Source organism: Rhea americana, unplaced genomic scaffold, assembly GCF_003343005.1.
Source record: "Rhea americana isolate MKP2758 unplaced genomic scaffold, rheAme1 scaffold_3, whole genome shotgun sequence".
NCBI lineage: Eukaryota > Metazoa > Chordata > Aves > Rheiformes > Rheidae > Rhea > Rhea americana.
In genome coordinates, this window is record NW_028186423.1 from 4,976,922 (window position 1) to 5,004,676 (window position 27,755).

A 27,755-nucleotide genomic window follows, 5' to 3' on the forward strand; every position below is an offset into this window, starting at 1 on the left:
TTTTTTTTGGTGGAGGTAGGAAGTAAAACATCTGATCCATACCTCTTGGTTTATATATAGATATATAGGATTTTTTCCTTTGAAGTTTGTTTTTGCAAAGCATACTTCATAATCTGAATTCCCATATTGATGTTCCATTTTAGTATGACATTGAATTTCTTTCAAAGGAGTACAGTAGTGATACCACGAGAGAGTTTTGTAAAGATGGTTTGTAATCTGGAAGAAGTATAGCTTGTTCTTGTCTTAATCTCCAAATTAAGTAATACTGAGTGGCAAACTAAGCTTCTTTAGTTTATGTCAGATGACATAATTCATAAATATTAGATCTTGTACTGAGCTGTGAGCTCAAACCTTTTTATGTTTGTCATGTGATCTGCAGAAATTTTTATCAATGCAGTTGGGTCATTAAAAGCCTAAAATATGTTAGGATTTCTGTAGTTGCTAATGAAATGTCTTCTTTTCAAAACTGTTGAGTAGGACAGATGACTTTTTAAACTAATTGTAATTCACTCAGGCACCCTATAATCTACAAGAAAGTTCACCTCTGCACTGTGCCTGTCCAGCTGTTGTCTCAAACAATTATCAGCAAGTTATTGTTCTAGTATGAGCCATGTCATGCTTGAAAATGAGATGAAAAAAATTAATGAGGGAGCATGAATGCTGGTTGATGAAGGTTAAGTAGATACAGTTATGCTCTCTGCATTCCTTACTATGACTGTCGAGATTGAAGCAATGTGCTCTAATGAGACCACATAAACAAATGTGCTGATTGATAGCTCTTGATTTAGCAATGAAAAATGTTGGTTAAAGTCATATTTTGTTTCAGTATAATATTTGGGTTGCTTGTGCCTGTAAAAACCATGGATTTGGATTATATTATAGTACATTGTTGATCTTTTTTTAATTGTATATTGAGTTTTAAAAAATCCATTTTATTGAATTTATTAGCAACAATGTATATAATCTATAGTGATCATTGCAGTGCAGTTGTAGGAAGGGAACACTGAGAATTGTTGATGTTTATTTTCAGTTGGAAGAAGGCTATAGTACCTCTTCTCTAAGTTAATTTAAAATCACAGGAGATTTTGTATTATAGGATTGCTAGTCCAATTTCAATGATACGCAGAACTACTGAACAGATTTCTACAAAAGTGTAAACAAACACATAGAGGTGGAAAAAAAAGAGATCAGATTAAACATGCGAAAAGTAAATTATGCTAGACTGAGTTGATGGAATATGACATCTTTTGAAAAGATAATCACTCTCCTGAACAAAATAAATATGGTATATTTAGTCTCTGTGGACTGCAATAGGATGTTTGATACTGTGTCACATATGAAAAAAATATTAATGAAGAAYGGAATTGGTAGCAGATTTGTAAAATGGATACGTTCAAGACGAGCTGTGAAATACTGAAAAAGGTTCTATTTGGCTATAATGAGGCTATCATTTCTGATGGTTCTCTTTTGAGATTAATTCTGAATTAAATGGTCTCTAAATGATGTTACTCCACACATTAAAAGAGGGAGAGCTTTGTGGTATGATGACAGATTTTGGAGGCATCGTCAAGTTGAAAGAGGTCAGGCTACTGCAGACAAGAAGCTGGTTAAGTAATATAAACAGGATTAAATTAAATTTGGGGGAAAAGCCAGATACTTAGGTGTGATTGGCAAGTTTTGCTATGACTTGTAAGTCTGTCAATTCTAAAAGAGCTTCTTGTGYGATCAAAGGATATCTCAAGCTATCTCAAGCTCTTCATAGTGCATACATGATCCATGATATAAGTACCACAGGACTTTTTTGTACAAAAAATAAGTTGTTTTGTTTAAATACAGACAACCCACATTACAACTTCCGTATATTCAATTCCTTATTCCTGTTACTAAATGCTACTGTCTTTGCCTAATTGCTATCTACCAGCCCAAAACACTCCACAGGGTTTCTGGTGTTGGGAGGAGCAGGGAGTGTAGGGTCAGGRAGAGCAACTAGGAATCTTTCTTATTAAACTTCTGTAGCAGTCACAGAAATCACCAAATCAGTAAGGTTGGAAGGGACCTCTGGAGATCATCTAGTCCAACCYCCGTGCTCAAGCCTGCTTAGAGCATGTTAGACAGGACTGCATTCAGGYGGGTTTTGAATATCTCCAGAGAAGGAGACTTAACAACCTCTCTGGGTAACCTGTTCCAGAAGGGAAGAAGGGGTTAGGGTTAGGGTATTTTCTTACTATCTCTGTAAGACCMTGCTAGCATCTGTCTGCTATACTTTAATATAGAGACTTTCAGTAGTTGACCATTTGACAACTTAAATCAGTGGTGTTTTGAGAACCGAGAGTGTGAATGCAAGCACACATGCATGGTGCAAGAATGTGAAAAATCTGTAATAAATGATCTGAAAAATAAAGTGTCTTAAATAAACTTACTTTTCACCAGTGAATTCAAACACATTTTATATTGTATTAATGCACAGAGTAGAACTTTACTCTTCTTGCTGTCCTTGCAGAAGGTATGTATGTAGGTACATCTACATATATATATATRTGTGCATGAATATGTGTATATATATATGTATTTATATATATATAAACATGGTACAAKACCCTCCCTTTCTCTCATCTTAAGAAATTCTGAAAGAAAAGTTACAAATGTACACATAGATAACACATCTAAATGAATTCCATCTATTGACAAATAACCTTCATTTTGAATAGTTAGTTATCTGTATATATGCTTATACTGCGAGCCCAGTACTTCATACATTACCATTTACCTGGAATGACATCCTGATGTTTAATAAAATAAACATTGCTCTTTCAAAAGCAATATGATACATGCAGATATCAGCAATAGAGTGATGATAAAAGCATAAATGCACTTGAAGCATGACTCTCAGGTCAATGCTAACTGTTTTACAGAAAAGAGAAGAGAAGGTAGATGCAATTAGATGCTATCCCATCTATCCATTTAAATATTTTCTCCAGTTAGGGCTACACTGGACTTGAAGCATGTCCCAAGATACAAAGGCATAGTCATTTTAGCTGGACAGACTTTGGGGATGAAATTACAGAAAGGACACTAGGAGAGAAAAGAGAAGGGGGGAAAAAAGAATCTGAGCATTCTGGATGGATGAAATTTACTCTTAGATAGAAAAGCTTCCACTAATCTGAAAGCAAGCATCATCACAGCATCTATGCAAAGACTCAACATTASCCAAAACCAAGTGCAAGAAGAATAGGAGAATACCATAAACTCATCTGGAGAACCTCTTTCTTTTCTGCTTTCAGAAATAAAGACTTCTTTTCTACATGTTATGCAACCATATGAAGGGGTTCTTTGTCATCTGTCCTCTTATCTTGTCCCCCCGYCTCCCTCTGCTTCCACTAGCACAGAAGCTCCAGGACAGAAAATGCATGCCTCCAAATCTATTGGTCTGCCTCCATTACTCAGGCAGGATGGAGATGCTTATAGTTTAGACCACAAAGCTATGAAGTCAAATTTCTCTTTTGCCATTTCCTTTTTGATAATAGAATTTAGAAAACCATGCTCTTTAATGGTGGAGCAGTGGACGTTGTGTACCTTGACTYCAGCAAGACTTTTGACACTGTCTCCCATAACATCCTCCTAGAGAAGCTCTGGAAGTGTGGGTTAGAGGAGTGGACAGTGAGGTGGATTGAGAACTGGCTGAAAGGCAGAGCTCAGAGGGTCGTCATCAGTGGCGTGGAGTCTAGTTSGAGGCCTGTGGCTAGTGATGCCCCCCAGGGCTCAGTCCTGGGTCCCATCCTGTTCAACTGCTTCATCAATKACCTGGATGAGGGGACAGAGTGCCTCCTCAGCAAGTTTGCTGATGATCCCAAGCTGGGAGGAGTGGCTGACACAYSYSAGGGCTGTGCTGCCATTCAGAGAGACCTGGACTGGTTGGAGAGTTGGGCAGAGAGGAACCTCCTGAGGTTCAACAAGGRCAAGTGCAGAGTCCTGCACCTAGGGAGAAATAACCCTAGGCACCAGTACAAGCTTGGGGCTGGCCTTCTGCAGAGCAGCTCTGCAGAGAAGGACCTGGGAGTGCTGGTGAATGACAGGTGGACCATGAGCCAGCAASGTGCCCTTGTGGCCAAGAAGGCCAATGGTCTCCTGGGGTGCATTGGGCGGAGTGTTGCCAGCAGGTCGAGGGAGGTGATCCTGCCCCTCTACTCAGCCCTGGGGAGGCCTCATCTCGAGTCCTGTGTGCAGTTCTGGGCTCCCCAGGACGAGAGAGACATGGAGCTATTGGAGTGAGTCCAGCATAGGCCTACAAAGATGGTCAGAGGGCTGGAGCACCTGCCCTATGAGGAACGACTGCGAGAGCTGGGCCTCTTCAGCCTGGGGAAGAGAAGACTGAGGGGGGATCTTATCGATGTCTTTAAGCACCTGAAGGGAGGGTGTCAAGGGGATGGGGACAACCTCTTTCTAGTTGTCCCATTTGACCGGACAAGAGGCAATGGGCAGAAATTGAAGCACAGGCAGTTCCGCCTGACCGTGAGGGGGAATTTCTTCCCTGTGAGAGTGACGGAGCACTGGCCCAGGTTGCCCAGAGAGGTTGTGGAGATCTTCAAGGCCTGCCTGGATGCAACCCTGTCTAACATGCTCTAGGTGCCCCTGCCGAGCAGGGAGGTTGGACTAGATGATCTCCAGAGGTCCCTTCCAACCTTACTGATTCTATGATTCTAGTGCTAAATTCAGATTAAGAACAGAATGACAGATAACATGTTAAAAGATAGTATTTGTCATGTCACATTTAATAAACCTGGATTTTTTTAATTTAAGATTTATTATTAAAAAGAGATTCTGGGCAGGGTGGAAAAGGGGTTTTTTAACAGAAATAAATATTAAGCAGAAATATAAGAATAGGCTTAACTGMTATTCAGAATCAAAATGATAATGCTGTCTTGTATATTGATCTTTTCTGTCCTCCTAAAGCATTAAGCCTTTATTTCTGAAAGAGAAAAGGAGGTGTTTCTGCCTTTCCAATTTGATTTGGCTGTTGGATCCAACACAATCTTTTGTCCAGCCAACCTGAACAAAATTATGGCTGGGTTTCCACTGCCCTTTATTTGAAAAGAGTGAGGCTATATAGCAAATTCACACGTCGAATTAGAGCCCTCAGTTCTTTATGACTACTGCGAAAAGGTTCACACTAAGCTAGAAGGAAGTCAGGACTGTACTGTATTTRATATACACACCAAAAAAAGGTAAAATCCTACCCCCAAAATCTTTCTGATTCTCTTTAGCTCTATTTTTTTCCACAAAGCTTCAAGCATTTGCCTTTGCCACTGGAAACAAGTCAACTAGAAGAAAAAGAGGAAATGTCCCAAAAGTTCCTCAGCTCCCCAAATATGGTAGCGTTTGTATCATTGCAACTATTTTCAAAATGAACTGTATTCAGTGCTGTCTTAAAACAAATATTGAAAAGGAATGCCTTTCTGTACTATCCACTTGCAGAAATAGGACATTGAAGCTAGAAATCCATGGGCTTATTCRAGCTTTATAATATCATTTTTTTGTGTTGAACATCAGTAGCAACAAAAGTCATTCATTAGTAAGTGGCTGGGACATGCACTTTATATTTAGTTTGGCTCACTATCAATCTACTTTTTTTTAACAGGAATGAGGTCTACTATATAGTTCTGAGACTTCACATGATAACTCTACTAAACTAAAACTATTGCAGAACAAAAATGATCAACAGRGTTGCTTTCTTCCATCTTCTTTCTGCATACAGATGGAAGTACAAAAGCTACAAATATTAAAACTGCTGTTCAATACTTAAGATACTCTTATTTTGTTTGTCCAATTTATCTTAAAATCAACATATATATGTAGATTGACTATACACAGTACTCAAAGACATAATGTATGCTCTTGTCAGTGGATAATCAAAGCTATAACTAGAGCACCGTAAACAAAATATCAAATTTATATAAAAGGACAATCATTTCTAAATTATTAATTGTATTTGTCTGAAGAGTTTTTTAAAAAATCCTATTTTATGCATTAGTGCAATCTATAAAATATTACATTATAATTTTATTTTGAGAGCTACCATTATAAAACTTTTTTTTATGGAGATAGTTGATCTTATGCTTCAGAATTAGAAAATATAATACATAGCATTTCCATAATTCTCTATAAGAATATTTAGAGCCACAAGTTAACTAAAACACAGACTATATCAAAAAAGTCACTGTTTAGAGACTTAAAGAAAAAATAAAGTTGTGTAGCCATTACTTTCAAAATACAGCAAGCTAATAAAAGCTTTAAGTAAATACTGCAATCAAAGATCTGAAATCACAATTCTAAATTATAAAGCAGAGGGTGTTAGGTATTTCGGCTTCATAACATCTGAAACCATTCCATACGTATTAAGCATATGCCAAAAAGAGACTTTTTAAGTTGTACAGAGACGCACGAATTAGTAAGTTATTCAGTATGATGTTAAGATTTGTTTCTAGTAAGACTTTAACACGAAAAAATTGTAGACTTTTTAAAATATACAAAGGCCAAAATAATACAAGACATAATAAAAGCTGAAAATGCACTAACTTCTCGTTGCTGTGTTGAAGACAGAAGGAAGCAGAAAGTCAAAATGGCATGCATAAATAGTTAAAAAAGAAAAAAAGTATTTGGATATAGAACAAAAAGATGTGATTCAAGCACACAACAAAATATTAAAACAAATGATTTTATATAATGTGAAATTAAAGAATAATAGAAATCTGAAGATAAAGGAATATATTGAAAATTACTGAGAAATCTGAAGTAAAGTCACATACATTTAGCTTATCATGGCTATTTCTACGAGAACATGACAGTAAACCATAATTCCAGATCTTCATTAAGTTTTTGTTAGGCAAGTGATCTTTTGTAAGTAGGTATGACTACCTACAAAATAATTGAGAAAAATAAATTTTAAAGGGATCCCAAAATATTTTCTCATCAAAAACAGCATTAATATATCTTTCAAACTAGCCAACAGCCAACAAAGAACAAATTAATTCATTTTTAAATCTAATAAAAAAACTTAATGAAAGTCAAACCTCTAGAGTACAACAGAGTACATTTAGAATTATCAAACTGTTATATAGAAACATATAATTCTAACTACATTCAGTGTCAATTAAGGTTACACATAATCTCCATGCTACTAGAGCTGGCATATCTAAYAAATAACCCATGCATCACAAACAGCCTTAACTTCTTGACAGGTGAATATAAACAACTTAGGCTACATTCTGTAGAAAAAAGTTAAGTAGTAAAAGAATTGCCTTGCACAAATCTCTGTACTATAACTCTTTAGCAAGCAGTTAATTGCTTTATATACTTTACAATGGGTATTTAAAAACCATCATGAATACTAGGCTTTCAGTCATACTGCATATTAAAAGTAACTTTCTGACAACTGCTTGTAGACTTCAGTCTGAATACTAGTAATTCATTTCTGAGATGTTTATTAAACTGGACTCATCCCCAATTTTTTTATAGGCTGCTGTATTTTCTCCCCAGTTTCAGTTTCCCCTTTTGGTCATTAGGTACTTAGAAATTACTTTAAGGCATACTGTGGTGCCTGCATCATGGCCCAGAATCTCTTCCATCTTAACCCATCTTCTGTCTTAATAAACACTTCTAATTTACTTCCAAAGCAAGTCTTTAAATAACATTAGAAGATTAAAAAGCAAAAAAAACTGAATATTCCAAAAGATAGTTTTTGTTTGATGGTTTTTGTTAAAAGATGAGAAAAAGCTTGATACTATACTATGGGACTTACACAGGTCAAGAGATCTGTCTGACCTATGCTTAAGCTGGAAACAACTGGATTTACAGAAATATTGCAGGAAAATTCCACATAACACACCAGAGTTTACATCAAATTATAAGATTTCTTTGGACATGTTTAAAGGTTGCCTGGTCCACTAACAGTGGTTAAGATAGGTTATTAGGAATACTTAGTGAGGTTTTAAACGTTGCAATGCACTGTGTGTCAAACAAAAGATTATACTGTTACAGGATATACTGCTTAAGCATATGAATTACACTGTTAAGTATTCTCATGGTCATCATATTAAGTAGTAAGCTCTTGTAGGCTCAAGCCATAACGAGATTGCAACTAAAGGTAAATGGAGCATACCTTCATTTAGATTATATGTTTTAAAATACTCTAATAAGCCAGTTATTCAAGGCTGTTGAAAAAACTACCAATTTCAAGTATTGACTTTGAGCACTTCTAATACAGAAAAAAAACTAATAAAAGGTACCAAGAAAAACATATAAAATGAGTCAATGATCATTTATTTAATTTTATGACCTTATAAAATGTCTGCTGAAGTTCTGTTTCTTTTGAAGAAAGCCTTGAAAAGGAGGAAAAAAACTTCTAACAAAACAGAAAAAGAAATAAGCAGCAACTAGTAACTATACCCACAAGTTTAATTCCTCAGAAAAGCATTAAATTACAAAATGTAACAGATATAATTTCTTTATCAATACTATACCCATGAAAGTATGTACGGTATGAGGAAATCACATCACCTACCTTTAGGCACCAGTTTATTCAGATACTACATTATTTCTTTTTCCTTTGAAATAAAGAGACTGTCATGTACTACTTGTATAACAATGCTCTGTAAATTACAGCTATAGTTTCTTATAGTACAATATTTATTAAATAGAAGAAAGTAATATTTTTCAACACYCTAGAAGTAAGACAAGCCTCTATAACTCCCCTGATACATATATGTGTGTGTAAGTGTGTGTGTGTGAGCGTGCATTTATATTTAAATACAACATTTTGTAGAGAGGAGGCCAAAAGATATTTGCCAATATCTTTTTTATTTTTAATTCTGGTTAAAGGGAAAAAAAAAAAAAAAAAAAAAAGAAAAGTAGCATATAGTTTCCTAGTGTGGCCTGACACAGAGACGATTCCAATTTCTTGAAAGATACAAGTAGTGTGGATCTTTTTCTCCCACAAAATCAGTAAGTGATAAAACTTGTTTGATTAATGTAATTAAGACATACTTTAATTCCAGAATTAAGAGATGCTGAAGCAAAATGCACAAACTTCATTCTCAAAGGAAGCTTAGCCTAACAGTGCTGCCATGTATCCACAAAAAAACTTGCCTCAAAGGCTGATTTTTATGCAAACAGTCCTTGCTTTCTTCTGTCTCTTTCCTGAAATCTAGACTAAAATTTTTTTCCAAGCAAAATGAAAAACCATGATTGTTCACAATAGAAAGTTTTTATTTTGCATCAAGAAAAACTGGAAAATCCTGTCCAACTTTATAATGTAGACAGGCCTTCTGAAGCAGTATTTATACTTCTCCAGGGTTCAACACTAGCCCTCCTGATAATAAACCCTCCCTCCACAGTCAAACAGCCACACATTTTCTGTAATTAGTTTTTATCTTCATTTGCTGTAGTCAGATATATAAAAATCACTTAGAAAAAACATTTCCAAAACACCACTACTTCTTCCAAGTCCACTTTCGTATTATCTCCCTTTTGATCATTTGTCCCGTATTTTGGAGCCCATTTTTCATAACTGCTTTTTGGAAAGGTCACAAACCACAGCCAAAACCAACAGTAGGATTTCTGGGAAAACTGAAAGTAAATTAAATAACTAATAACACTGAAATACTATATATGCCTTAAACACTATCTACCTGTAGCCTTTTAAAATAACAAATTCTTCTGCTTACTCAGAACAGCTGACAGCACCATAATACCCAGAACAAAGATGAATTTGTGCTCAGTGACATGAGATATGTAGTAAAGTAAAATGTAATAAGAGGAGTAATTCCCAGCACTGAAAACTCAGTGGAGTATAAAATCTATTTGTTTAGTTAATACACAAATTTAATTGTTTAAAAAAACAAAATCTGACTTCTACATGACAATTAAAAAGGATGCTTATGCATTAAATACATGCAAGTTATCTTAACTTTTTTCTTAGAAATGGAGAACATAGCAGCAGCAAGCAGAAATGCAAAGTTGATGCAAAGAYAGAATCAGCAACATGATTTTCCCAATAAAGTATTAGTGTTCTGATCTTAGAACAGTATTAAACTATCTGCATATTAAAGGATTTTAATTATGTTATCATAAAAAACTAAAAGAGTAGAATAAGTTTAGTAAATTAAAACATTTCACTTAGGTACATGAATTTCTAACCCATAAGAGAACGTTCTGCATTCGCTCATAGCCTAAGTATTTAGAAATATTTAAATATATTCAAAGATTTTGTATGAAGTGTAATATTCTGCATAAGTAGATAAGTAGCTGACAATCTGGTAAGATTTTCTTTAAAATATTATGTTAAAAGATTTCCCTAATATCAAAGGCAAATATAAAATCAATGAAATAAAGAGGAATCAGTTAGAAGACTAAGTTCTGAGTTGCAAGATACATCTTGCTAATTTCACTGAAAATATCAACTCACAGGAAATATTGAGCTTACTTCCCCCCCCCCAAAAAAAAAAGCTTTCCACTTTAAAATATGTCTATGCATCTTCCAATTACAAAGCAATATTACCTCAGCATTGTTACAGAAGTATAACATATGTTACTACCAAAATTCATATTTATTAGAGTTTTCTCTCATCTTTTACCAAATCATTAATAGATATTCAATAATACAGATCATTTACTGTACTATGACACACTCTTGTGGTACATTAAGGAATGAAATGATCTGCCAATCAAAAATGAGAAAGCAATTCAAACTGAGACAGCATCAATTGCAAATGTTTAAGATACAATATTTCAAAATATTATATTAAAAATCAAATGGTAAAGAACTGTAGCATTCATTCTCACTACTATACTGTCATATCTTTATATATTGTTTGATTGAGACTAAACTATGGTGATGATGGAATTCCAAGTGAATTCTAGCCTTCACTGGCTAAATACCACATCATATTATAAAGATAGGTATACCTGCACTCATAGACTCACAGCAAATTCTAAATTCCTATGTTGAAAAAGGGTATTTATTTCTGTATTACAAATACCTAATAGGAAAGCTAATATACATCACAAAAGCTGTCACATCAGAGAAATACTGCAAATATAGTTAAACTACATATGAAATGGCTTCCTAATTAGCATACATTTGAAGACCTGTCCAGAAAATACTTAATTCCTTCAGCAATTCAGGCACACAAAAATCATGCACACTATTAGAACTTCTTGCATTCCTACTCTTCAAAATCCATACTATAGTTTTCTGAAACTGAAGATAATGTAAATTCTATGAAAGGGATTCTTAATACTCAATTTAGAATTCAGATTCAATTATTTGCATCTTTTACAAAGAAAAATATCATTAATTACACAACACTAACAATAGTATTTTTTCACTATGTGATCACAAAACTTCATATTACCCTCAAATTTGTAAAGGGTGGAGAAAGATAAAAGCAGAAAATAAGTCTGTTTTGTATAAATTTTAGTCCTTTTACTATCTATTACATTAACATCTCCAAATACTGTGGAAGAGAATATGATCTCTCTCACTGTTAGGTTTATATATGCGTAATTGTTTACTAAGTAGACCTCACTGACATTGGAAGAATTAGTCTAATCTCATATATATCAAAATTATTTACTCGTTTTTCTTGTGAACAAGCAAACGAGCATTTGTTCTAACTGACCTGGATATATAACTATCGGAAATATTAGTAGTAGTAGTAGTAGCAGTACATGTGGTTCTTGCAGCAAAATTGTACTTTCATACACATACACACACATATATATGTCACATATATCTAATCTCTTCCCCCCCACCTCCCGAATAAATAGAAAAAAAATCTAACTGATGATGAAAGAATAGGTATTATCTCCAGTATCTATAGTCTTATACCAAGAATTGTATAAACAGTCCAGACCAAACACTTGCATAAATATGAATGAGCAAACTTTTTATTTTTAAGGATGTTAAGTGTAATATACTTTCAATTTCACCTTAAAGGTAGGTACCAGTATAGCAAAATCAACTACAGTGCTTGTTTGACAAATCAGAGGCACAAATATCTCTTGATACAAGAAATCTTTGACTCTTAATTTCACTTACACTTTTCATACTGACTACTATTTTTGCCACCACTGCTTCAGGAATGTTCTTAATCAGTCCTAACTGTGCCTCATACTTCAGTTTTGGTCCATATTTTCAGGTTCTCTCAGCAGACAATTCTGATCTTCAGATTACTGTTGCTTCTCTTAAAAAAAGATTTTTGTTCAAAGTTCTTTAAAATTATTATAAAACAAGCACCTGCACAGCACACCTTAACTATTCCTCCACTTGCTCACTACCTCTTTTATTATTTTGCTGAATAAAAGACCCTCAAGGCCAATTTTATGTCATCTGATAGCAGTGAATGTATTGTCTTTTCCCCCTTTTACTTAAAGTTTGACCAAGTCTAATCCTCTATTTATCACTGCTGCTTCTGTTTTACAGAACATTAAAAGAACAATTTAGCTCATACTACTAGATTACCGCTAACTAAACTTTTTCTCTTAGCTTTCTTGCAGTACGGATGATCTAACTTCACTTGCTTTTAGCTGTATCTTTCCAATTTTGATTTCTTTTCACAGTAGCATTATAGATCTGCTGAACTGCATACACCCAGATTTCCCCAGCAATGTGCAATTGAGTCTTGAATTCCAGTTTCCCTTCACGCATTCTCGTTATATCTACTCCCCATTTTATCAGCTTTGATAAAAGCTTTCATTTAAGTAATTTTGCTGAACACTTAGTTGTTTTTTTYCATCTTCCCACTGTTTCCACTAGATGACCCAGTACTTTGAGGTTTTACACTGAAATGCCAACAACAACAAAATGTGGCATTCTGCAGCACATGATTCAAGTAGCTGAAGCCAGATTTTTAAGTCCCATGAGGCATCACTCTGCATCATCAATGAAGTGTAAATATAAGCAGTCACCCTAAGTTGGCTCTTTTTAGCTTGTTAACCTTTCAAGCTATAAATATACATTTACTATTTTAGAAAGAGGGTATTTTCTATATCATTTCAAAGGACAAGCCAGACTGTGCAAAAAAAAAAAAAAAAAAAAAAAAAAAAAAAAAAAAAAAAAAAAAAAAAAAAAAGTCTTTACAGCTGTTAGGCTGAGTAATAGAGCAGATAACAGATAAGATTTCTCAATTTCATTACTCAGATGCTGTTAGAGTCTGGTAGGGTTGTTACAAAAGAAGTATCTTGTGAGTTATATTTAAAAATAAAACAAATACAAAGTTSTTGAGAACTATAGAAGATTGTTGTCAGTTTTCTTCATTCTCTTAGTTTAAATTAAACTGGAAGTAGTTTACTGGTTACTGAGCCAGAGAAAGAATGCATCTGACAATAACAACTGACAACCTCACATCTCTCATTTTTCTATAAAGATTTACCCATTCTGCCAAACAAGAATTTGTTTGGGGATTTTTGCTTGCTCATCRAAGAGGAAGGCTAGTTTGAGGATGTTTGTACATGAAGAACTTCATTAAGACAGAAACAGCTTCTAAAACTTTTCCAGAATGGATGACAATGGACTTGACTCTAGCAAAAACATTTCAAAGTTCTCTACAATTTTAAGTCTTTAAAAGAAAGGCAATCACGTGCCAATCTGCTTATACTATTAACACTATGAGTTGAGGGTTTTTTCCAAACCCAGAAACTCTGTTTGATACTCTTTACTTTGTCTCCATTAAATAGTAACACTGATTTGCAATAGGCAGAACACCAAAGCTGTTGCTGATAGCTCATCTTTTTGAGGACACACACACGTGTTAACAGATCTTTCATTTCACTATGGGTCAAGACCCTAGCAGAACTTTTGGAATCTAAGCATTTTCTTTGCATAAAGATTTCTTTCCGCATGACAGGTCAGATGAAGAATCATCCCATTAAAGTATCTGGAATCTTAATAAAAATAAAAAATAATAATTAATAAAACAAGCAATACTGTAGCTCAATTGTAGCCTGTGCAAGAGAACTTTTTRTAGTAACTTCAAGTTGAACAATCTGCTAAAAAACAAAAACCTCCCACCATTTGAGATCAATTACGCTTTCTTCATTCTTACATAACCTTTGTAATTTGATTGCTATTAATGGTTAAAAAAAAATCTACAAGAACCTTATAGTATATACATTCTTTATTTACAGTGGTGCCTGTTTCATACAAAGCTTTTAGAAAGACTCCTTTAATGAATCTGCTGTGAAACTGTCAAGGCAAGATATTTGCAGACTAAAAGAATCTGCTCAGAACAAAGAAGGCGTATGAGAAATTTATCGTGTAGATACCAACTGGACATGAGAACAGCAATCTGTTATGGACGTCTGCATTTCAAATGTTCATGTGAAGTAATCAACTCACTTTTCTTTATATAAGATCTCACTTAATTAAGAAAATAAGTCAGGTATTATGTAAGGTCAGCTCAGAAGAGCTACTAGGTAGAAAAGTATATGTAGTCTCATTGTGTAAGGAAAAAAAAATGTCCCTAACCACTCCTTGTATATGAGTAAATTAAATGCTTTGTTATCAAAATATTGCCTCATCAGAACCAAACCAAACTCAAACAGAACTAAAGGCTCTGTCACATATACAGCCACATTCTGCATGGCATACCAGTGCCTTTGTCCAAATACTTTCTGTATAGCTGCCCAATCAGAAGTTACTGCTCCATTAAAACATAATTTCCTCAGTTTTTGTTTTCAATAAATGCATTGTCCTTAAAGCAAATTTTCTTTGGATCAAGCCATGCACTGAGAATCTAAAAGGTAGATTTCTTTAAGGGAAAAAACAGTGCTCATGTAAATTTAAATGTTAATAATTTTCATCAACAGTGACTTTGAAGGCTTGCCAAGTGAGGTTTGCCAAACACTTTTTTTCTTGTATTCAAATTATTTTTCTAAGCTCCTAGTGAAGAAAAGAGGACAATAAAAGCACTGTTGTAATGAAGATTTTATTATATTCAAATATAGTGTTACCTTCAGACTGATATAAATGCTTGTAACACAAAATTAGAAATTCATTAAAAGCACTGAGTGCATAAACATATCAAAAAATACCATAAAAACATAAAAATAGGTTTGTATAATTTTAAATGTTGTGTGTAACATTAAAAAATAGCAAATTAATTCTTGAAAGACCCTTGCAATTACAGAGACAAAGTATGACAAAGACAGTTTCCCTGTCTAACATGCTCTAGGTCTCTGTCTACCATGCTCTAGGTGACCCTGCTGAGCAGGGAGGTTGGACTAGATGATCTCTAGAGGTCCCTTCTAACCTTACTGATTCCATGATTCTGTGATTCCATGAGATGTTAGAAACACACCAAAATGAGTATTTTTCTTTAAAATAGCAACTGATTAAGTTGAGCAAGGGCATCATGATGGCTTTTTTTTAAGTTGCATTTTAATTCCCAAACTATCTTTTCATTCCACAGGTATTTATAGTTTAGGACGTATGACGTCTAGGAGCTGACTTTTAAAAGCATTCTCTACTAGAAATCAAAAAAAGGACACTCTTGTTGCTTCTAAAACATCAACCCTCCCTCTTCTGCTCAGAGCTTTCCCTCCAACAGTGTTGCAAAATTGGATTGGGTTGTTTTTTCAGCCTGAATACACTTTTATACTTTTTTCAAACACAAGCTCAGCACAATTCTGCATTTCGGAGAGAAATCAATTCGCAGAGGGAAAAAAAGTTGCTTGTTTGAAGAAGGTGATAAAGGTGAACTATAGGAACTAATCCCTCTAAACTGAACTAAAAACTTCACTGAGGAGAAAGCAAAACACTTTAATATGTTTTGAAGCTGAAAGGAAATAATAACTAGTTTGTTCTTAGAAGGCAAGAGCCTGTCATCTAATAATAATACATACTGGAACTTTCCTATTAAGGGTTTTTTTTTTTTGTTTTTTGTTTGGTTTGGTTTTTCAATTACCACCAAACGGAACCTACTCCATGCAGAAGGCTGCAGGCACACTGCTTACTGATGAGGCTTATAGCAGACAGAACGTAATAGCTGCATACGTTCCTGTAAATCTTTGTGTTTATTTTCAGCATCAGTCAGTAATAAATACTAATCAGTAATTTTTTATTATCCCGCCAAATTGACAAACATTAAATAAATTCACAAATAATCCATACGAAACCCAAACAAACACCCCTCACTCTTCCAAACATTTTCCTACTGTAACCTTTATTTGCCCACTTATTCAACAGTGGCTTGAGGGGTAGGAAACGAATATTCCACTGCATTACACAAAAAAGAGGAAAGAGTATTTCCTGGTTCTTTTTTGAAAGTATAGACCAAAAGAATACCCATGGTAAGAGCTGTCCCTCAAAGTCTTCTCTAAGGATATAAAACAGATGAGTAAAAACTACTTCTTAAAGGGGAAAAAAGCCTAAAGCACAGACACAAAAACAAAGAATACTTCTAAAATGTGAGTTCATCTCAACAAACTGCCACAGAAAAAAATGAAAAATCCACAATTTCTAGTTTAAAAAAATCAATATATAGCATAAATGTTATTATCATATGATTCTATCATTAGTTACAAATACGAGAGAAAAATAACTTTAAAGATCACATGTTAATGTTCTCTTCAGATTTTTAATATTTGTTTGCCGTATATTTGAGAGGGCTATCTGGATACAAAAGTCATGTTTTAGGAGTTAGTCACATTACATTTCCCAAGTAGATTTAGCAGTTAGTCTGAAGAACTGAAGTTTTTTCCTACCCATGGTAGAGCATTATAAAAAGAACATGCCTACTTTTTTCCCCTCATATAATTTTTTTTAAAAATGGATTATATTTTGGACGATGTTTTGATATCATTAGAAAAGAAGATTCAGCATGTTAGAGTGTGTATATATGTATTATTTTTTACTTCTCTTAGACACAGTCTAAAAGAATTACATATTTACACACTGCAGGAACATAAAGCCTTTGCTGGATACCATTGGTTCATCTCTCCACCATAAAGAGGCCCTTCAAATACTGAAAGGAAGAAAATGATCTGTACAACTGAGAAAGACTGTGGAAAACTTGCAAACCCTCCCTGTTGCACTCCAGTTCACCTTTTTGCTTATTACATGACACCAGGTCAGTATCTATGCTGCTTCTGTAGATGCAACACTTTTGCCCTCTGGATACACTGAATAGCAAGCATCCCTGTTTATAGATGCAATAAATCCCGGAGTGAAAACATTCTCTACCAGTTACTCTAGAATTGCCCTTAACTTGAATTATATTATGGTCAAAAGCAAAACCGAAGTATTTATACCAATTATCCAAAGCAGCGCAAACATTTTTAAAAAGATCCTATTTATCTACACTTAAATCAAAAATTACACTTAAATCTACAATTAAATCAAAAAACTCACCCTTTCCCTTCGACCAGAGGGCTCCCTATGTAAATATCCATGAAGGACACCTCTTTAAAGTCTGTGTTTCTGTATACTTGACATCTAAGTCTGCATCTTCGAAAAGAACTCTTTCATGATGCAATTAGGGTTTTCCAGAGGATCTAGACAGCTTGCCTTTTTTGCACGCATGCACATCAAAAACTGTTTTTCTTTCATAAACAGAAAGCTACATCTTAATCATGATGAGCATTTTTTCATTTCCCTGCAGATGTAACAATTKCATTATCAGCCCAGGTGTCATTTATACTTGACCAGTTAACTAAGTCCTCCTTGTGTTACCAGAATGTAAAATTGCCCCCCCCCCACCAGAGAACCAGTTCATATATTTCAGTGTGAAGTATATTCATTCACTGATTCTTATATGTATATCTGCACATAGCACATATATCTGATACAAATATAAAGATAAAAGTATAGATCATTCTATCTGTGTTAAGAGCAGAAATAACTACACTATGTTAACTATGACACAATAGTAAATATGCCATCTCTTCTCTCCATGTAAGGATGACTTATTAAAACTACTAGATACCACTGCAGCCATTGCATTTCAGTGCTTTACGAAGTAATAACTGATCAGTTGCCATCCCTTGTACATGTTGCTTGCAACTTACTCCCACATTCTTCAAAAATAAAATTCCCTCCCTCCATTTTATGTGAAAAAATCTTTAAGAGTAATTTGGATTTGAAAGTAGTTTGAGCAATACTGCAAAGCAGTCAAACCTAAACACATAGCAAGCTTGATTTTTACTTTACTACAGTTCACAAAGATTATGTTAAAAGGTAACTCAAGTTACTCAGTGCTAAAGCACTGAACAGAAGTTGCTCCAGGCTGTGCAACTTGTAGACTCGCTCTCTTACCCTCCAGATGAGTAAAGTATGAGTATACAGACTTCTACTTAATCCTTATTTACTAAGAAACTCAGCTGACATCACAGAAATTTAGGCTTGTCTTTTGGTTGTTGTTGGGTTTTTTTCCCTACACAGTACATGCAAATGGATATATCACTAGGATATAAAARTAACACTTTGAAAAATAAATTTGGTCAAAGGGAACAAGATCTTTATCAACTTGCAGTGAAACCCCAGAACCAAAAATCTCTTCAATATTCTAAAGATTACATCAGTCTACAAAAAACCTTCTTGCATAGACTTAAGTTTTCATTTTTAAAACCTATCTACTAACACAACAGAAAAGCACCTTTGAATATATGCAGAGGCAAAAAATAATCAGTCCAATACATTCTTAAAGAATGTTCTCTACTACAGGTGTTAGTGCAAAGGGAAAGGTCTTCATACTAAAGCTCTAATATTAATCTGTATCTTGAATTGATCCAAATATTACTAAACTCAGCTAGGGTATTTCCATTTACTAATGGAAGCAAAATCAGTATTTCCTTCTGGCATGTTTCAGAGAAATCTGACAGAATTAGGGGRAAAAAAAAAGATAAAATCAGAGGGAAGTATATTGACCTTTTCAAGACAACTGCCAACAGAGATAATATTCCCAGAAGTACTTCATTTCTGAATAATCAAATCTGGCAGGATTCTGGAGTGATGGGATCAGACACTGCCATCTCCAATACAATTAGGATGAAAATCTATCCCAGTCAATAAATATAAAAAATAAAAATGAGCTATATAAAATCATGCAATTTTTCTCTTGAGTTTACTAGATCAGTTTCTTTGATACCTAGAGAAAAAAAAAGAGTATTTTTTTAAAAAAAATTCCTTGTCATCTCCTGTTGATGCAGTTATCTGCATATTGTTGAAAATAATGAAGTATTTAGAAATGGTTTCTTATCTATTTGATCTGTAATTACAAACTCTCATTTGGACCATACCATATTAGAAATAATGATCACATAAAAAACTACTCTTGCTGACTCAACATAAACCTATTGTTTGTTTGCTGTATGTTTATAAACTCAGCACACAAATTATAAAGCATCCATTTCATAAAACTACCACCTTTCCTATATTCTGCACACATGAAACAAATTGCCACTTTGTATTTAAACACTTCCAAAGATTCCTGTTTGGTTAGAGATTGATTTTGTGAGYACTTCATAGACCTCCAGAGTCTTACAACTACTTTTGGCAAATCGTTTCCAACATCAGAAGGATGACTTTTTAGGAACATGYAACTGGCTCTGTCATCAGTTATCTCCACCACATTACCCCGCATCAAGCAGAATTACCCGAGTTTTATTACATTAATTACACTTATTAACAGATTTCCACCAACTTCTTGCTGTATCTTCTGCATACCAGTATTCTTTAAAGTATCCCCAAAAACTCAGTACCTGTCTTTAAGGCATTTCTTTTCTCTCTTCTGTAAGTGACCAGGTTGAATAGCTGTATATAATAACTCACCTTATTTAAGCATTTTAAGTCTTAAACATAGTAGCTTGGAAWTATTGCAAGCAAATCACAGGTCTTTTTGCTATGTTCAAAATTAAGAACCTACAAATTGTCCTACTGGGTCAAACCAACAATCTGTCTAACTAAATTCTCCGTCGCATCAAATACTCTGTCCCCTAGAACAGTAAGACACCTTACTTGGAGAGATTCTCCCAGTCTCATTTATAATCCATTCTCCTCACTTCTCCAAAGAGGAATCTCTTCCTCCTGCATATGTTGAAGAAAGTTTGCCAGAAAATACCTGCTTTCCTATTTCCTTTACTATTTGTTTTGGATCTGTTGTCCCTGAATTTGTCTAAAGGTAACTTTACACCAACTTGTCCTACCAATTCCCTAGCTAACTTCCTAATTTTGATTATTTAAATAAACTTTTTAATATCGGCTTAAGAAATTCAGAAAAATGAATGTCATATTTATATTTACATTRCTGCATTTAATGAGGTTTCCTGTTCTCTTCATTTGGGTAAGCATTTCCATTTTAAATATCATTCTTCCTCCCTATTATACTGTTCTTAACTGTCCTATGAGCCACACTTCTTTTTTTTTTAATCAAATAGTTTTGGTTGGGCTTTTTTGAATGACGATGCAGGCATTTTTTGAGCAGCCATCATGTTGCTTGTAGGCACGGAAATCTTGTCTGCTTGATCACTTACCTCTTTCCTTGAGTTTCCTGTCCTTAAGTTGAATGCCTGTATGCTAGATTTATTTGGCTTGCTCTCTCTTGGTACAACATTAAGATTGCGATCACTATATGAAGAGCAGTTGTCATTTGATATGAATCATTCTTGTTTCCCCATCTTATGTTTTAGGCTTAAGACAATATAAAAGCACATGTAAGCTTTGCTCCAGCTTTACTGCTCAGTATTTCACGACAGTCAACTATAAATAATCTATTTGGTTTAATGTTTTTAAAAAATTATAGTGCACAAGCTATTTTCTTGAGACCAGTGGTGCCAGAAAGAGTTGTTTCACATTTAYACATTGATCTGCAGCCATGAATGTAATCCTGATAAATCTTATACGCTTTATTTCTTATTATTTCTTTCTCTTTCAAGTCTCAAATTATCCTTGTTATTACATCTTTCTTTCTGCCCTCAAAAAGAACAGTTGTCAGCATACTAAAAAACATCAGTGCAGACCATTCRCATTCACCTTATTTTGAGAATTTCTCAATCATCAACATTTTTTTTTCCACCACATTATAAAGTAAGGGGCAGTACCACACTGATGTCCGTTGGGCAGTGATTTTTCTCCTTACTTGTATTACTTTAACTGCTGAGGTAAAGCTAATAATTTGAGGATTCCAGAATCTTTTAAAACACTCTTGGGGCATCTCACAATAAACTTTTTTATCCCCTAAACAAATGTTCTAAAGTACATGTATACTTTTTAATCATAATCCAATATTAAGTAGTCACACTGAAAATATTCTAAATTGATCTATATTTCCCAGATTCTGAACTAATGTTCTCCTTCTAAAAACCATATGTAGCAGTACATCTACGAGGTTTTCTATGACAAAGGAGTAGGTTTTTCATTTTGCCCTTGTCTATTTTCTTATCAAAAATTACAAATTTCTTTAAGATCATGAATTTATTCCAAGTTATGAAAAAGAGCTTTTTTTAACAAATTACGCCTTGTTTCCAATAATTTGCTATAAGAACACAGTCAGTCACTAATGTTCTGGTATTTCTTATTGTTCTATATCAAAAGTCTAACTTTAAAGAAAAGTATTACATTCACAGAATGGTTCAACATCTGGAAAGTAACCAACACACCTTTATAACAAGTACAAAGTTAAGAGGAATTATCTCATTTCACGCATATCTCCTTAAGTGGACTCTTCACCAACAATCAACAGGTTTTGTGTTTGTTTGCTTTTAAATAAAAAACAGCAACGTGAAAACATTTCTTCCAGTAAGTTGGCAAGACAATAGTCAGTAAATCAAGAGAAGTGATTATTTCACCTTTAATTCCTTCCTCCCTCAGGAAGAGGGGTATGTAGTTTTTGGCTCTCCACTCCAAGAAAAGTCAAGATGATTAGAGGGCAGAAACACACAATATATAAGGAAAGGCTAAGAGAGTTATGATTGAGAGAGCTTGAGAACAGAAGCATAAGAGCAGGTGGACTCATACATATATTTTAAACTACCTAATGAGAGGCTACAAATAAGATAGAATCAGACTCTTCTTGGAGGTGTACAATGAAAAAACGCAAGCAGTAACAGACARAAGTTGCAAAAAATGATATTCCATCTAGATATTAAGAAAAGTTTTCACCATGAGAGTGCTGAACTATTGGAAGAGGTTGCCATAGAGGCTATGAAATCTCCATCCTTGGAGATATACAAAACTCAGTGGAAGAAAGACCCAGGCCATATGAATTAGGCTGGCTCTGCTTTAAGCAGGGTGTTGAACCAGGTGTCCTCCAGAGATTCCTTCCAACATAAAATAATTCTACAAATTTATGAGTATCTCTTTGACCTTCCTGATATCACCAAGAGTGATTTTGCTCATGTATTATCTTTGTTTCATATTACTGTTCAGGATTTTTCCTACAGTCTGAAACCAGTCTCTCATTTTACTTTTTTATACTTCCAGTACTGTTTCTTTCATACCTCTATCACATCTTTAATTTCTATTCAGAATCAACATCACTTATAACTTCTATGTAAACATCTGCTAAAGCTTCAAATCTATTCTATACTATTCTTTACTACTTTCTAGTAGAAATTCCTCAATGGATTATATATATACATATAAGACTTCCTCTTCTGGATCAAAGCTGAAATACTTTTGGAACATCAGCTGGTAATACACAGCAACTAAACATGTGAGTACTTCAATCTAATTTTACTTAATCAGAATAAAATTYACTTAAGCATCATTAAACATTCTGGTTTCTGCTTCCTCAACTAGCTACCCCTTTTTTATACAGTAACTTCAATGAAGAGAATACATAAGCAGACCCTTTAGCATAGTGGAAACCAGCTCACTCTCTCCATCCCATCATTTGGCTATATTATTATTTAAAAATCTTCTTGATTTTCTGGTGTCAGAGACAAAACTTCTGAGCTTTTTAGAACAGTCAAGGACTGTTCCCAAATTCAGCATAGTGAACAGCTTGATGATTCTGAATTAGAAAGTATAGTGCTAAATCTCTTCAAGTCTGAGAAGAGTAAAAAACAGAGGTATCCAAATTCTTTGGCAAGTGGTGTTCTAACTAACAAATTATATATAAGCTACTAAGAAGCATCTCCTCCCCCAAGGTCCTGAGTACAAAAACAGTTGCCTTGCTGTTCTTTGTACTTGAATTCTTGCTGTTAATAAAACAGACACCAACATACCCAATGGTGTCTACCTACATGTTTAAGCATTCATGCAATTTTTTGTGAATCACTCACTTGAACAAAGGTGAAATTTAGTTTCACGTTGCTATTTAGACACCTACTTACTCATCTAAACACAATATTTACTTTCTCCATCTCCTTTAGAAAATGAAGGTGACAGCACATTCTTGTACCACTCAGGGGACAATCATTTCAAAAATCAAAGCAAGCTACAAGTCCCGTGTGTTAACAGCACTTTCATTCCCCCTGCTTGTGCAGTAGAGGAGTATAAGTTTTTTAATCTGTAGACCCACTAACTCTCTTTGTTAAATTTTGTCAAAGCAATGTATTCAGTCCATTCAGTTAAACTCTGATGGGATGTTAATCTCATTAACTCTGACGTTCTTGTTGTCTGTGGAGGTTCACAATTCTCTCCCGAGATATTAAGACGTTTGGCCTGAACATCTTGTCTCCCAAGTTTTACTGTTTAATTACACATAGGAAACGATACTTCCTCCAGTGACTCTTAAACTCTCCATTCTATTAATTCAGAGGACTTTTTTAGGAATTCTCTTAATGCTATAAACACATCACAATTATCTTTCAGATGTTTTCATATAGATTCAAGCAAAAACTTTTATGATCTATGAGGTTTTCTTGCCTTTTATTCTTTGCACAACATTAATATTATGTATCAACATTAATAAATTGCAATTCTCTACTCAGTAGAAGTAGAGCTAGAGCAATACAAACATTAAAAAAAACTACTTTGCTAAAAGCAGAAGAGTTCTTGGTTATGTCAAAAAAATCCACAAGATATTAAAGCATGAGGAAAAAAAAAGAGGGTGGTGGTGGTTTGAGAACACTTTGCACTATGCTACATATTTCATTCTAAATTATTTTTTAAACAAATACATATAATATTTTCTTTTCATTTTGAAAAATTAAAAATCTGAAAAGGAATTAATCATTGCATCTTTTTTGCTATTCCAAAATAGCAAGTCTCTGACAGCAATCAAGAGAAAAAAACAAACAAACAAACAAAGTGTCAAGAAATAACAGTGGAAATATGAACATTTTATATATGGGATAGAAGTAACCTAAACTACTAATGAAAGTATTTACTTCTAGAAAGGAAGAAGAGGTTTAAAGTCAGGAGTACTTTAAAGAGTTTGATCTTCCACAAGGCTGTAAAAGCTGATCCAGGAAGAAACTAAGCAAAATGTCAGGGGAGAGCTATGTTGCTACATGATTATCAGAAAGTAAAAATTCTCATTATAAAGGCTATTCTCCTCCAAGGAATCAAAGCACATCAGCGAGCTTATGTATTCTGAGGATAAACGTATCACCTTCTGAACTCTAGACTGGATCATAGTATTTTATTAAGTTACTCCATCAACATTTTATAAATGATTTTTCAAATATGACCAAATAAAATGTCTGAACCACCAAGACACATTCTTGACCTTTTGATAAGATTTTCCTTATAAGTCACATGATTGTTATTGCTTGGTGAGTAAAAGAGTTGAACTTTTTTTTTTAAAAAGCAGTTCAGGGATTTTCATTTTTTCCCTACACATTCCTTTCAAAAACTAGAACATTAATGTTATATACAGAGGTCTTTCATGTAGTATTTAAGACACCTCTAAAAGCTGAAAATTAAAGCAATTAGTTACTTACCCTTCTTTTGACAACAAAATGTAAGTTCCAATTTGCAAAGCACGTCAGCATTCTCATATTTGTCCTCTTCTGCCTTAACCCAAAAACAGGATTCTGTCATTTCCTGAGGTCTGATCTACAAGTAAGAAATAGAACAAACATTTATTAATTACATTTTTAAGGCTATATATTAACACAGAGTTCTGAATATTTTTACATTGACACAACTTTTAATTTTCAAAATAAATCTGTGAAACCTGATTAACTAGAAACTAGAGTAAAGGAAATATTTCAGAGATCTGTAAAACATGTGAAGTACAAGYAGTATTGGTACAAGTACGTAATTCATCTTTAGAATTAGTAAAATGCTTCTGATTCAAGATAATAAAGCTTATAGTAAATACTTTTAGACAAAATGATTCTGAGACTATAAAGCAGTACTGAAAATATACTCTGTTACCTAAGGTCTAAATACAGCAAACTATTTTTGGTCTAGATTTTAAACTTGAGCAAGTTTTAAATAATCTAAACACATCTGGTTCAACTAAAAACTATATTTTTTTAAAAAAAAATAGTCTTTGATTGCTTCATAAAACTCAAGCTCTTTAAATTGATTTATTCTGTGCTAAATAGCTATAGTTTCCAAAACTCAACTGAGTGTTCCAGAGAGGAAAAAAATAGATGGACACTTTCTTCACTGTGAGAGTGACAGAGCACTGGAGCAGGTTGCCCAGAGAGGTTGTGGAGTCTCCTTCTCTGGAGATATTCAAAGCCTGCCTGAATACAACCCTGTCTAACACGCTCTAAGGGACCCTGCTTGAGCAGGGGGAGTTGGACTAGATGATCTCCAGAGGTCCCTTCCAACCTTACTGGTTCTGTGATTCTACGATTCTACCTAATTCTATCTATACTTTTTAAGCATTAAATGTATATGAGTACATCAATACAGAGGACAAATAGAGACCTGCAGTGCTTCTTCCAACAATCCAGAGTGGGAAGTTGTATAGATGTAAGACACTTCTCTTGAAACCATCRGTACAGTGCAGTGACTGATCCAATGTAAGCAGTTTACTGTAAGACCAGATGCAGCAGGACCGAGGAAGCAAGGGAGTATCAGGATTGTATTATTTCTTGACCAGAACTGACTTATCTAGATATCTCAGACAATCAACAGATTATCTGCCCAGTGCAATGTAATTTTCAAAAAGCAATAACTAATCTAAGACACAAAGTCTTCATATGAGTTCTTACATAATTTTAACTAATTTATCAATTGCTCAAGATAGGGTAAATGTTGTCAGAAATAAGACTAAGCTCTATGTTAGATTTTATATCAGAAATTTTCCATTAATCAGGCTTACCTTGGACCAGTTTAGTCTTTTCATGGTAACCTCAGGCCTGAATTCTTTTTTAGGCTTCAGGCCAAATGGCAAAGCATGTGGAGGTGGAGACCACTGTGCTCCAGGCAGGCCTGGTGGAGGTGGTGGTGGTGTAGGAGCACCAAAAACTGGAGGAATTCCCAAGCCATTTAAAGATGGTGGAAGAGGAGGAGGAGGAGGAGGTGGTGGTGGGATTGCTCCATTAGAAGGCAGTGGTGGAGGAGGTGGAGGCAACTGGTGTGGTCCTGTAACTTCCAGTGCAGTGATGGATGCATCTCCACGTGTTGATGTTAGAAATCCAGGTGGCAAGGAGCCATACTGATAATTAAAAATATTCTTATTCATATTCATAACTTTTAATAAACAAGATGTCACAACACCTGTAGCTAATTGAAAGTCTCTATATTCTAAATGGACATTCAGACYACAAGATGCATGTAAAAAATGAAAAACTGAAATGTTATAACCCACTTGTCATATTTCACTGATCATGATCTAAAAGGTCTCTGATAGGTATCTTGATGAAAGTTTATCTAGACTACCAGAGTTTAGCTCATATTAAAAAATAACATTAAAGTCTCCAATATTCTCGCTTGCCTTACAGAWCAGGGAAGTATCACCAGGATTTAGTAATCCAGAATAAGTAACAGAATCTGACTAGATTAGTAATTTGCTTTTGGAGCCACCACATAAACAAACAAACAAACAGCGCTAAAGAATAGATATTTTGCTATAAAGGAGTATTCTCTTTCTGCAAAATTAAAAGGGCAAAGGAATTATGAAAAAAGCAGGCTTAATATATATAGTGCTGCCTTATGTCTGCAGACACATAAAACTAATAGCTGTTATTTTTTTTAAATCAGGAAACCTTACCTTTTATAACAAAGTCGATAAGAAATGCTGCAACTGCACAATATTCTATAGTACTTAATCAAGCAGTTTTGACAACTATATTAATAATTTTTAAGATACTCCATTGATTTATTATTTTAGATGGTGAAGATCTGTGCTGTATAGAGATGGGTCTTTTTAAATTGCACTTCTATAAGCCTAAAAACATATATTCATTTCTGCTGTTTGAACTTCTRTCATAGGCTTTCAAATATTATTAAATAGGACTCAACAAATAAAAAGTAAATAGATAGATAGGTAATAAATATTTATCTACTAGTGATAATATCAACTTATTCAACAAATTGGAATAGTCCATTTAATTTTTGAAAAATGGAAGAGAATATGTTAACCAAAGGACTGAAGTATTGTAAAAAGGAAATAACTGAATATCAAAGAATATAAATAAAGRCACAACAGTATTAGTTTTTTGAATTGCTGAACAGATGTATTTTTTATACTTACAAGCAGGCACTGAACAATTAAGTTCTAATAAATGAAAGATAATTAATATGAATAAACACCAAATAATACAGAACAATAAAAGAGGAATGAGATCAGGAAAAATATGGTCATAACACGCAGAAATAGTAATGCTAAATAAAAACTGATGCCAAATGGAAAACA

General features: G+C 34.1%; 1 protein-coding gene across 1 annotated transcript in view; it reads right to left on the minus strand.

The window, feature by feature from the left end:
* DIAPH3 (diaphanous related formin 3) overlaps nt 1-27,755 on the minus strand; it is a 238,573-nt gene that overhangs the window by 151,504 nt on the left and 59,314 nt on the right. Inside the window, exons 16-17 of the mRNA XM_085309483.1 lie at nt 26,220-26,555; nt 24,880-24,994 (exon numbers count right to left, since the gene is read on the minus strand). Of these exons, the coding sequence (XP_085165609.1) occupies nt 24,880-24,994; nt 26,220-26,555 (451 nt within the window). The remainder of the gene's footprint in view (nt 1-24,879; nt 24,995-26,219; nt 26,556-27,755) is intronic.